Source organism: Excalfactoria chinensis, chromosome 7 (genome assembly GCF_039878825.1).
Source record: "Excalfactoria chinensis isolate bCotChi1 chromosome 7, bCotChi1.hap2, whole genome shotgun sequence".
Classification (NCBI taxonomy): Eukaryota; Metazoa; Chordata; class Aves; order Galliformes; family Phasianidae; genus Excalfactoria; species Excalfactoria chinensis.
In genome coordinates this window covers 18,121,956-18,134,539 of record NC_092831.1, presented here as the reverse complement: position 1 = coordinate 18,134,539, position 12,584 = coordinate 18,121,956, and the positions used below count along the sequence as shown (strand labels likewise).

The following is a 12,584-nucleotide window of genomic DNA, read 5'->3' as shown; positions in this document are numbered from 1 at the left end:
GTCTGGGAGAATGGACATGTTCTTAACAGGACCTTTTCCTTCCCTTTTCCCAGCTTGGATTGCTGTGACACAGAACACCCCTTTGGTCACCTTAGACCAGCTGCCCTGGCCGTGTCCCCTTCCCTCTCCTGCCCACTCCCAGCATGCTGGGTTTGGAGAGTCTTCATGCTGTGCCAGCACTGCTTATCCATAGACAAACACTGGGGAGGTACCAAGGCCATTCCAGCTACAAGTGCAGAGCACAGCACGGTATAGGCTGCTGCTGAACTCCATCACAAGCAGAGCCAGCACAAGGACAGGAGCACCACAGACATCCTAGCACAGAGCCCTTCCTACTCAGGCAGTAATGGGAACTGGAACTTAACCAAGGGAAAGGGCTTCTGAGAAAGCAGCCGCTCCCAGAAAAACGCAGCCAGCAACGATGTCAGTGGGGAAATTGTTCACAGTGCTTTTTGCAGATACCCGCTGTTTCCAGGCTGTTATGAACAGCTATTTTAAGTGACGGATGATTCTCCTAATCTGCTACTGCACTTCTACATTTTCCTACTACCATCGCAGAGCGACGGCCAAGTACACCATTAATCTCTGTTGCCCGGAGGCCTGGCATTTAAAGGAGTGTGATTTTCATTTTATTAGCTCAGCCTTTTTCAGGAAGCAGATTACGATAGGGGCTGGGAAAAGCAGCCAAAAGCAGCATAAGGGCCAGAACAAGCTACAAAGCAAAATGAACTACAAAGCTACCTGTTGTTCTGCAAAGGCCACTAATTATTGACTTTCTGAAAGTCACATGGAAAAGCAAACACTTTCCAATGCTCTCCCTCCACAGCCAAGAGCTCAGTCTGTGTGGATTTGAAATGGGTTTTGCAGATCTCATTTTCACTGACAGAAAGCTTTTTTCCAAAGTCCTGTTTCAAAATACAGCTTTCCATTTTGTCCAGCATTCTCTTGCTGTAACTAGGAGATGCACTGCATTTGTATTTATTTTTTAACAGTCAAACAGCACATGAAAACTATATAATTCAGTTTTAATTTCTCCCTTACAAACTGTACATCTCCCCCAGCTTTAAAAGAAAGAGTGCTGGCCTGAATAGACCTGAGCATGAAGTGATACCATAAACATTTACTAGATTGTGTTATAATTAAACTGCGATAAAATTATTAAAGACACAGTGCTAAAGGGATTTTCAATCAGGTTTTCTCTCACAGTGGCAGTCTCTGTTACTGCATAAAATCCTCTTACAGTAACAAGAGGCTTAACTCAAAAGGTGACAAATGTGTGCTCAAAGAAACAAGCTCAGGAGCTGAGGCCCTGGCACCCTGCTCTCAGTCACCCTGCCCATGTCAGGCTTCACTGGAAATCCATACCAACCCTACCACCGTCAGCCACTTCACCTGTGGGCAGCCGTGAGGCGCTGAGCTGTGGCATCAGCAGGACCAGCTGGGGATGTGGCTGCAAGCAGTCCCAGCCAAATGCAAGCGCAGAAACAGTTAATTTTCCACCCCAGCCGACTGCTGTTCCAAGCACCTTTGCCTTCCCCATGTTGGGCATGCTCACTCTACAGGCTCCACTGACGAACAGTTAAGAACTGCTGTCTTCCGTAATACATAATTTCAGAATACAGATTTAAATGTCATCTTACTTGCAGAGCAATACAGGCCAGCTCCACTTGGACTCATAAAAACGAAGGGAATCCAGGTCCATGTTTTAGACAACAATCACTGAATTGATCAGAGTACAGAAGCAGCTGCTCAGAGTTCTTTTTCCAAAGAGCACCTTGGCAGAGCAGCACTGCAGGCAGCATGTGAAGGCAGTGCTTGCTGGACTAACAACCAGAACAGGCACACGCTGTTCATGAGCATGCCAAAGCCATTATAAAAAAACCTACAGGAGTTTTAATGCAGCACAGAACAGGCTGAGATGTCATTCCTCTTTTTCTTTCAGTAGGTGAAGTACATCATTTTCATACGAGACCACAAAAGAAGCTCAGCACAAAGGACAGACACCTTGTCACCCCTACTGGAGGAGCAGCCATCCCTGTACTAACCAGAGCCATCTCCTGCAGCAGTTCAACTGCTCAGAGAAACTCGCTGCTCCCTCTCCTCCTGACCTCCTGCTCCCTCTTAGCTACAAAGAGAAACAAGGCAGGACAAGACGCCCCATTCCAATGACACACAGCAGCTCATCCATATGAGCCCAGGACAGGAGGCTGAATGGACTGGATTTGACCTGGCATCAAGAACACAGTGTGAGTAAGAAAAAACCCCACTCTTCAGCTACATGAAAAATGTACAAGTCTTACACATGTTCTTAGTAGCTTCTATGGCTGCTGGTTGTGTATAAGGAAAACACAGTACAGCCAAGAAAGCAATGTGTTTCTCACTTAGGGCTTGCTTCACACTAAGCAATCATGTCTGAGCCATGCTCTGTTCTCATACACACTGCTGGACACAGCCAAGAGCAGCAGCTGGAACCGCTATGTGGTTTCAGCAGCACCAGTGGCAGGCTGACCAGCCTTTGTGATTCCCTTACACACATCATGTGGAAAGAACTATGAGAACAGAGGGACCCAGATAAATCAATTACACGTAGGATCACATGCTTGCTACCAGCAACAACTGGCTGCCACCTCCAAGCACTTCCAGAACAAATATGCCTTTCCCTCGGACCTTTGACCCACGCACGTACTGCTGAGCAAACAACCTCTGGTGTTACAGGCATGAGTTGTTGCCAAAACATTTTCAATCTTGTTCTACTTTATATGCTAGAGACATATTTATTAGGGCTACTTATGAGGAGGGTATCAATGCCAGCCAAATTAGGCAGAAGCTTAAACGCATTTACCTCCATTTGAAAAATCTCCTTGGCCATCTTCACTAAAAAGGAACTGCTGTCAGAAATGATGCCATTCCTATGGACAGCATCAGCGTAAGTTGGTGGTTTCACTGAACAAAATGCTGATGGTTCCTATTTGCTGTTCCTTGCATCTCCAGGATCCCCACAGATCTCTGAAAGGGAAAAACAGGTGTGAAGAATACAGCTGAACAGCAACCTACGAACTCAACAGCGAAATCCACACATGTGACCATGGAGAGGCCTCAGCCTGTTTTGATGCTGCAGAGCACATGCAGACAGGGAGCATCCCGTGAGTATTTCACTGCTATCCATGACCCTGAGCAACTTCTCCCTACCCAACGCAGACATAACATCCTCACACATGCTATTACTGCTGCTTAAAGGAAATCAATATTAGGAAATGACATATTTTTAGATGCAGTTCTGAATCAGGAAACAAGAAAATCAGCCAATGCTCCAGCAAAGCCAAAGCCAGACAGCCCATACTAACAAACGTTCCAAAAAAATCACAATTTAGAACCAGTACTTCATATCTTCTAATGTCATTTCAAAGCCATAAAAATCTCACCTCACTTCACAGAGGAACACACCCAGACTGCTCTTTAAAGTAAAACAAGGTAGCTGCAGTTCTCTTTTTTCCAAGCTATAGTTCTTGAATAGCCCTAAAACATGTCATGCTCTCAGTACCTTAGAGCCAAGGGAAGTCCATCTCACCAAGGATACATTTGATACTACAATCAAAAAGGGAGCTTTATTAACTGTGGTTTTGCTCACTTCTTTTTAAAATACCGAATAATTCACTCAAAAATGGAAAAGAAACTTTCTTCCCTACATTCAAGTTTACTTCTCTAGGTTATATTCTCCTGACATTACTTTCAAAGCGGCAACTTGCTTTCACATATCTCAATCAACAATGTTAATAAACGAATTATTCAGTGCTTCCAGACCATTTTGTATATCAGTTCCTTCAAACATTCCTTTTACTGTAACCTACCCTGTTTTATACCAGGATGAGGTGCTGGTTTTCTAGCAAACATTTCACAGTACAGATCACTTATTCAATAATATGAATTTTTGCTTGTTTTAAAAAGCCATTTGCCCGATAGTCTCATCTCAGTTGTGTCCTTTCTGCAGAGCATGTCCCCAAAATGTGTCATTCATACAGTTATGTCTAGACTGGGCCAACCATCCCAGGCAAGCTCTTGAAAGAGTCAAACACTGATTTTGAACAGAAACTCTGAAATGAATAAGGTATCTTCTATGAAAATGTAGGAGATTATATTCCTCACAAAACTGACAGTCGCTCTGGAACGTGGGGAGAAGGTTTTGAGTAGAGTTCAGCACAAGAGAATAAGAATGGCCCGTTCCGGCTGTTGACAATTTGCTGCTGCAATACGCCAGGCAACCCAATAAACCAATATGGGAAATGTTCTCTTTTACTGTGTAGATAATCCAGACAGCAACAAACAAGACTGGTGAAACCATTCCTCTCTGCTTGTTATCCTTCAAGAAAAAACATTTATGAGAAGCCAAGCTACCTGTCTCACTTCTGCACGTTTATCTCTGTTACTTGTAAATTAACATCAGCAGCATTAGCAATGTGTACCACACAGAAAACACTTGTTTCAGCTAGCACCATAACAGTGATTTTCTCCTCCTATTTTTACAGTTACAGAAAAGAAACAGTAAACAACACCATAAACTACATCAATATTTTTGATGAAAGAGCCAATATAACTGCAGAATATTTATTAAAGGGCAGTCAACAGTAATGAGTCTCCTAAGAAGCTTAGATATTAAAAGCTGTCAAATTTAAATGCTTAATTTGATAGTTCCACTACAATGACCTACGTAAGTCTTGTACTGCTACAGACCAGCTCCATCAAATAGCCCAGGTACAGACTGACAGGGCTAGCCAATACTTCCAAAGTGGTAACAGCACAGAGTATTCATTATCTCCTGCCAAGACACGTGATATTTTTCTAGTTGACTGAAACAAAAAAGGGCATGAATTAGGACTACCGATGTGAGCTAGCTCTAACAGCAGATAATGCAGTATACACAGCCTCCCACCTGGATGAAGATAGATCCATACCTGATGGGAGAACTGCATTACCTCTTATCCTTAAAGCATGTGCCAGCTTAAGGAGTCTTCCTCACCATCAAGGTAGGCAGTACAAGAGTGAAACTGCTACAGAGCTTGTTGCACACCTTCTGACAGTGATTCTGGTGGGTTCTCTCTGCCTGGCACTGCCGGTACCCCCCATCCCCACTGCTCTCCAGGCCATGGGAAATTGGGAAAATGAAAACAGAAACTGAAAGAAACTACACTCCCAAATAAAAATGCTAAACGTTAAGATTCCAGCTCACAGATAGTTTAACTATACAGGGCTCCTCTCCCTGTTGAGGAAAGACCTGGGAAGCCTGTCCCAACCCTGGTGCTTGGAAACACAGCAGCACACAAATGCAAGCCTTGTGTCATGCACACCGCATTCTTCAAGCTTGAATGGCACATTCTTTCTCCCTGCATCTTGGCCGTAACAGTCTCCTTTGTCTCACACCCTTCTGTGGCAGATGGAGTTATGTTTCAGGTCTGAAGAACACAGTGAACCTTCCTGCGCTGGTCAGCCACTAGGAAGAGGCCAGCAGCTGGCCTCAAGCAGCTGTGTGCCAGCTGAAGGTCTCAGGGTGCCCACAGTAGGAGGCAGCCACACGTCAGGCAGGCAGCATGGCCAGACAGCCCACCCATGGCTGCAGGCTCAGACTCGAGGAGGAGCTGCAGGGAAACACTGCCCAGCTCCCTCCCACCTCAGGCTTCTGCACAAATACTCATTTCAGCCCATCTGACAGTTTCCAAACAGGAGTGCATATCAAAGTGGGATACAAAAATGACTTCTCATCCCGAACATCTCCTGGTGTTTTTAACAGTATGACATACTCAAGCTCCATTGTGTGACAGAATATTTCATGGATGGTTTCATTGAAGACTGTCAGTCAGACATGCACACACAGGTATGTCTACTTGGCACATCTGTGTGCTTCTATCAGACGCACTGAGAAGCACAGCTGCCACAGCAGTAGGGTATTCCAGCTGGGAGCCACCCAGCACTCCCCTGCCCAGCTTTAGGACTAACTTCAGCAGCACTCCCTCAGCCTCTCTGCCCAAGAACAGAACAACTTGACAAGGGGAATGTTCTTCCATTGCCCCAAACTGTGCAGCTCATCAGTTTTCATTCTGTTTAGTGAAGCAAAAAGCCCTCTCCTCCTTCCTGAGACCAAGGTCTGCCCTCGATCTGTGCTGCTTTGTTCCCATTACACCACCCTGGCCCTGCTGGTTTCAGAGGATGCAAGTTTAGCTTTCTGATCCTGTTCCTCTTGTTCCCAAGATGTGTCAGATACTTCAGCAGCAACAGAGCTCTTTGGGCCAGCATATACTATGTCAGGGTTGATTTATACCACAATATGATTTAATAAGAACTACTTGGTATATATTCAATCCTTTGAGAAAGAATAAATACAACAGACTTGGACCAGAGGAACCTCAAGCAATTTGGGGTAATTTAGCCATTACTTCTATTTTAATGTTCTTGCTTGGCAGGGCTGCATTTGACACAAAGCACTCTCCTCTTTCCAAATGCATAGCCTAAGGAGACTGAGATTTGCACCTCCCCAAATACCATTCACATTCAATGGAGACATGCAAAAACAAGAAAGCATAAACCAAAGCACTTCTAAGCCTGCATCACCTCTACCCCATGCATTTTAATGCCCAAGCCAAAGAGATGATGCCTCTTATATTACAAACTGATACACATATCAGGCTCAGCACAGGCACACACCTTAAGCTAGGAGCTGCATCAGGTATGCGCACCTACCAGTAAGAGCATAACAACGTAAGGGGCTTTAACTGAAGCTGACAAGGTTGGTGGTTCCTCAAAGCTGCAGTCTGAACTGAACCATCTGTCATCACCACAGGCCAAAGCTCTGTGCTGCAGTCCACACTCACAGAAGGCTTCTGCTAGTGCAGCAATGAATTACCGTTTTACTAATGCTTCATAGTACACTAAGTGTAAGATTTTTGAGCACCTCCAGGTGATCATTAAAATAAAAACAAAAGGTTACTCTTCCCCAAGAGGTATGTGACCAATCGACAAACCAGTTCCAGGGGTGAGAGGACTCGAGGATGAGGCTGGCTGTGCCCAGGCAGGAAGCTCAGCACTGTGCTATCAGCACCTGGCATGTCCAGCGCCGCTGTGGCGAGGCTGAGCCTGCAGTGCACACAGCCAACAGAAAAGGACTGAGCTGTGGCACGTCCTCCTGGCACAGCCTCTGCAGAACTGCCCAAAGCTGTCCTCTCAGAAGCTCACCACTACCACATGGTCTGTGCCAGGGAGCCGACACACACCTGAACACGTCCCTCACGCACCCTGTGCTGGCACAGCTCCACCTCCACCTGCAGCACACCCTGGCGACAACAGGAAGCCAACAAACAAACATGAACATGACATAACCGGAAACCAGTTGCTCCAGGCTAACATGCTCTCTAGGCAGCTGTGCAGGGCAGGCAGTGCCAGGCTGGGAGCTCCTGTGCCCTACGGCCCTGCCCCAGCAGGAAGGAGCCAGCCCTACTGAAGAAATACGATAGCCAACCCTGTGCAGACAGCTCTCCTGACAGCATCCCTGTCACTGATTTTACTTCTTCAAAGTCAGAGATTAAAAGCCTGGTTCAACAGCTGACAGCAGCACACAGGCCGGCAGAAACAGACTGCTGGGCTCCTCAGTTCTCTTTCCATCAGTCTCCTTGCCTTGAATTCACTCTGCTTGAGGTTTCATCTGTGCAAGTCTGTACTGGCTACTGATTTCAGTGCTAACTTCTTACATCTAGTGTCAGATTCAAACAAACTATATCAGAGGAAAAGACTGTAACAAGTCTTATTTCTGTTATTTATAAAGCCGAGCTTATAGTCAATTTAAACCAAACTAAAATACATCTGGCTAAAGGCAAAAGAAAAAAAAAAAAAAAAAAAAAAGCACTGCTGATTCTACACTGACACAGTAGTTCAACCAGTTCAGTGCAACTTTCAGCCTTTATTTTTTCCCCCCATGGATAGAAGCTCTAAAGACGAGCATTGTTAAGGTCTTTAAATCCTGAGAATGCAAACAGACATTATACTGCTATGAATTCAGCCCACCTGAACTCTGAATCAGTTGGCAACAGCTCCGCAAGCAGAAATTTATACTTTCCACCACAGATGATCATAACCCAACCCTCTTCTGTTGCTAGAGCAGTGAGCACAGGCCCTCTGACAACACCAAAATACTGGCTAAATGCCACTGAGGATGCACTACGGCAGCAGTACAGCAATGTCAGCAGCCTGCTGACCACAAGCAACTCTGTTTTATACTGATAGAATGGCTCACAGCAGAGATATGCAGTATCAGCAGAACCTGCCATAAGTAAAAATTCCAGTAAGCAATCTTTTAGGCTGTGCAGTTCCCAATGGGCAGCACAGACTTGGCACAAAATGCCTACCCGCTGCTTTTCTTCTGAAGAGGAGATCCTGAATGTTGCCATAGTCTCATCCTTTTTTTTACCTTAAGCAATAAAAAGCCTACATTAATTCAGCTCCATTTCTATATTAAAAGTAATATCAGGACTGATTGCAAGCTATATCCAAATGCAGATGTTCTTAGAACTTGTATTCTAATTCAAGAGATCAGCTTAAACCATTGTGACCATCTCACACACTGTGTGTATGTATCTCATTACATAAAATATGAGCATGTATACATACATATACATATAGAACGATGAGTAAATTAACACTAATAGTTAATAGTGTTAATAGCTAATAGTATTTATAATAACAACATACAGCATTACAGTAGCTAACACACCACCTACATACAGAGCCCTGCATTCTTCACCACAAACTAATGAAACTTTAACTCCAATAGCTACACAACCCTCAAGTCACAGACATAGGGCACGGCTGTTGCACTTCTGAGAGGTGGTGGTGGTACAACTCCCATACCTTTGTCACACTGACAGATTAAGAACAGACCAATCTCGCTCAGGGCAAGAAGCCCAGCTCCCTGAGGACTCCATTAACGTTTTCTGCTCCTGATTCATTGTGAAGACAATGGACCAGAACTGTACACAGAAATCCAGGCAGGCTGCCCTCAGTCCATCTAACAGTAACATTAATGCTTCCCTAATACATATTAAACTGCATTCAGCTCTGTTTCACACCCACATGCCATTAGCAGTCCACTTGCAGTTATCGTGAATAAAGTTTTCTCTCTTCATCTGATGAATTCAAACCTTTCTCTCTTGAAAATACTCACATAGAACAACAAAAATCTGTTACCAGTCCCCAGCCTTCTGTCAAGTACCATTTACAAATACATTGGATGCATTTCTTGAACAGCCACCTACCTGTGCCACCGGGAGTTAAGTAATTACTAATTAGCAAACACAGCATTAGTATCTAACATTGACAAACACAGAAATTGCCATTCAAAGGTAATATGTAAGCCACAATCTTCTGTCACTAGGAAAAAAAAGTGACCAAAAGCAAACACCATGTTTAAAAGCAGGTTACTTCAGCTGTACCTTCATGTGTCACACTTAAAGACATTTCCCACTCCCTTTTTTACCACGGCATTTCATAATGCTTAACATAGAGTTATCTTGCTGAGGCAGAAGAGAAACCAAACTCATTTAAGAATCATTTAAAGTGAGCCAAGTGGAAAAACTAAGGATCTGTAGCTTGTTTTACAGACTAAAACACCCCGTCAACAGAACTCACATATGTCACCATTTCTCATTTGTTTTCTCAAGGACTTAATGATCCAGCATACAACAGCTGTAACTGCGTATAACGTCACAAAGCTGTATGGAGCGGTGGGGGATTTGGGGATCAGTGCTCCCTTCAAGATAAGGATCCAAGCATCAGTTAAGTTCCAATGATGAAATAGGGTTTGTGTGTATTTTGGTAACAAGTGACTGACTATAACTGAGTTTTAAAGGTAGCTCCCAATGGAGAAGATGGGATGAAACAATTACTTCTATCGGTCACAAGAGAGAACTGCATGTAAAAGTGCTTCTGCAGCACAGCTAAGACAGAGCAAGACACAGCTGGGAATGGAAGCACTGCACCCTGCAGACAAACACGAAGCTCCTGCTGCTGCAAGTAATGGGCAGCATGCAGGGACCAGACATGTCTCCCAGTACCAGACCTCAACACAACCTCCATTCCTTCACCAGTTACCCAGTCAGCAGGCAGTCTGCTCCACCTACAAATAGCCAAGCTATCTACAAACTAGTATCCACAAAACACACCAAATGAATCGTCCAATATTAACATTGCTTATTTTTAACTGAGCATTTACAAAGACACAACCTGACATGGTAACCTTTGCTCCACTGCAATTCCACACGTTCCACAAGGCATAACAAAGTGAGCTTAGCATACCTGTCCTTATGAAAGACTGCTGTACTTCAGCACACCAACAGACAGACAACGCTCAAGTAACCACGATACACCCGTCCTATGTAAAAGAACCAAACGTGGGTCTTCCAAGCAGCTCCCTTGGGTAGCAATCCAATTCTTTATGCTAAGACTCATGCAAAGATTTTAAAAACAAAACCATCACATATATGCTCAGAACTATGCATCACCACAAAACAGACTTCCTCCATTCAGGTTTTGTCTCTACCCGAGACCCCTGCTATCCACAAAGGCTGGGATTCAGCACACCGTGCCAACACCAGCAGCATCTGGCTCTGCCTATCCCAGACTGCCTCAGGAAGTACTGTGCACACAAAGCACAACTTTCACGGTCATAAGCTGAGACATTCCAGTCAAACAGCGCAGACTAGCTCCAACACTGTGACTTCTGCTAATTAGCTTTCTGTCTCCTATGTTCTGATACACTCATTCTATCAGCATTTGATAACACAATGGCAAAACTAACAAGCATCAGACACCCCATTCATAGCAGAACTAAATGAGACCAGCGCACGCGTAATCCTGGCAAGAATTAAGATAAGGGCCTCTGGGAAGTAACTCACAAAGCTGTATTTCAGTCTTGATTTACAGTTGAGTCCTTAAATAACAGACAGAAGGTGGAAACTGTCATTTACGCTCCTTTACACATTGTAATTCCTATTAAATCACACAGAACGCAAGTCTGAACAACACCAGTCCCAAGAGCTTTTAACTAAGCTTACCAGCTAACTTAATCGTGGAGATGATTGCTACGCAGCACCATTCTCCTGCATTCTCTAACCAGACCACAGACTCATCTTCCCTTACATTAAAGCTAAGTGTTCAAGACGTTTCTTTCATAACAATGCCTTATAGGAGATGCACTCTGCAGCAAGTACTGCCGGGGCAAGTGACTGCTCAGGTGTAGTCATTAAGAAGCACAGAGCCCCAGCCAACCCTCCTTAAACCCTCTCAGGATGCGGGTATCTCCTCGCTCTCACCCGCGTCCTGCCAACTGTCCCAACACTCCCTGTGCCACCACGTGCCCGACCGCCCAGGCGCACCAGGCGGGACGGAGGAGGAAGACCCCTCGAGCGCCCGGACGCGTCCGCGGCGGCCAGGAGCGCCGGCTCAGCGAGCACGGCCGTGGGTCCCCACCACTCGGCGGCGCCACCCGCCGCTGACGGCTACCGGCCGGGGTCGCCATTCGTTCGCCCCCGTTCCGCCGCAGCCCCCCGCGAGTTCCAGCGGCCGGCGCCTCGCCGCCCCCCGGCGCTCCGCGGCAGGTGCCGCGCCCCCCACCGCCCCCCACCGCCAGGTGAGAGCCCGGACGCGCCGCGCCGCCAGGGGCGGCCCCGGAAGGAGGCCCTAGGACGGGGCGCGGCAGCACTTACAGCCGTTTCTCCTGCGGCTGCAGCTGCCGGTGCATGGCCAGCGAGAAGCCGAAGAGGCTGCCCGGCTCCCCGCGCCGGCCGATCACGTTCTCCGTGTCCAGGTTGAAGGTGCCGGCCAGCCCCGGCAGCAGGGCCAGGTAGAGGAGGAGCGCAGCCGCCATCTGCTCCAGCCGGCACGACAACCTGCCGCCGAGCGCCGCCGCTCTCTCCGCGCGCCCGTCGCGCCGAGCCGGATCCCGCCCCGCCCCGCCCTCCTCGCCGCGGGCAGCCCGGCCCCCCGAGCGGCGCCCGCGCCGAGCGCCCCGCGCCGCAGCGGGGGCGGCACAAAATGTCGGTCGTGCCGGGGCACCGCCCTGCGGGGAGCCCGCCGCGCCCCAGCCCTGCGGCCGTGCGCTTTGAGCGTGGAGAAACCTGCGGGCGGACGGGGTTACCGCCAGCGCGGAACCTGAGCGTGCGGCGCAGGAGCGGCAGTTGCCGGCGGGGGGTCCGGGTGAGGCTCGGCGCCGCGCCCCTGCGGCGGCCACGTGCGTCGCACCTTGCCGGAACGCATTGCGTTCGTGCGCTCCCCACCGGGTACGTAAGGGAGGTTCGCGCTCCTTTGAGGCTCTTCAGGCGGCACGCTCGTTCCTTCACAGCATTTCTTATCCATACACTTAGTTGGAAAACAATATTTTCCCTTCTGCTCTCACCCCGAACTCGAAAGCGGAGCTGCAAGCATTCCTTAGCACAGCCCTACACACAAGAGTCGGTCTGTTAAACCAGGCATAACTCAGGGCCCTGCCTTAATACCTGACTAGTGCCAACAGCAGAACAATTGTTGTTTTCCAGTGGTAGCTGAAACAG

The 12,584-nt window shown here is 47.1% G+C and overlaps 1 protein-coding gene and 1 long non-coding RNA gene across 7 annotated transcripts in view; one reads left to right on the top strand and one right to left on the bottom strand.

The window, feature by feature from the left end:
- The window catches only part of LOC140254635 (uncharacterized), a 35,544-nt gene extending 31,743 nt beyond the window's left edge, over positions 1–3,801 (top strand). Inside the window, exons 3-4 of the long non-coding RNA XR_011904271.1 lie at positions 1,943–2,246; positions 2,992–3,801. This is a non-coding gene — a long non-coding RNA (uncharacterized lncRNA). The remainder of the gene's footprint in view (positions 1–1,942; positions 2,247–2,991) is intronic.
- Positions 1–11,994, bottom strand: part of ITGA6 (integrin subunit alpha 6) — a 38,085-nt gene extending 26,091 nt beyond the window's left edge. For all 6 annotated transcript variants that reach the window (XM_072341372.1, XM_072341368.1, XM_072341366.1 and 3 more), the window contains exon 1: positions 11,742–11,994. In XM_072341372.1, the coding sequence (XP_072197473.1) occupies positions 11,742–11,902 (161 nt within the window). In that variant the 5' untranslated portion in view covers positions 11,903–11,994. The remainder of the gene's footprint in view (positions 1–11,741) is intronic.
- Positions 11,995–12,584: the final 590 nt, after the last annotated feature.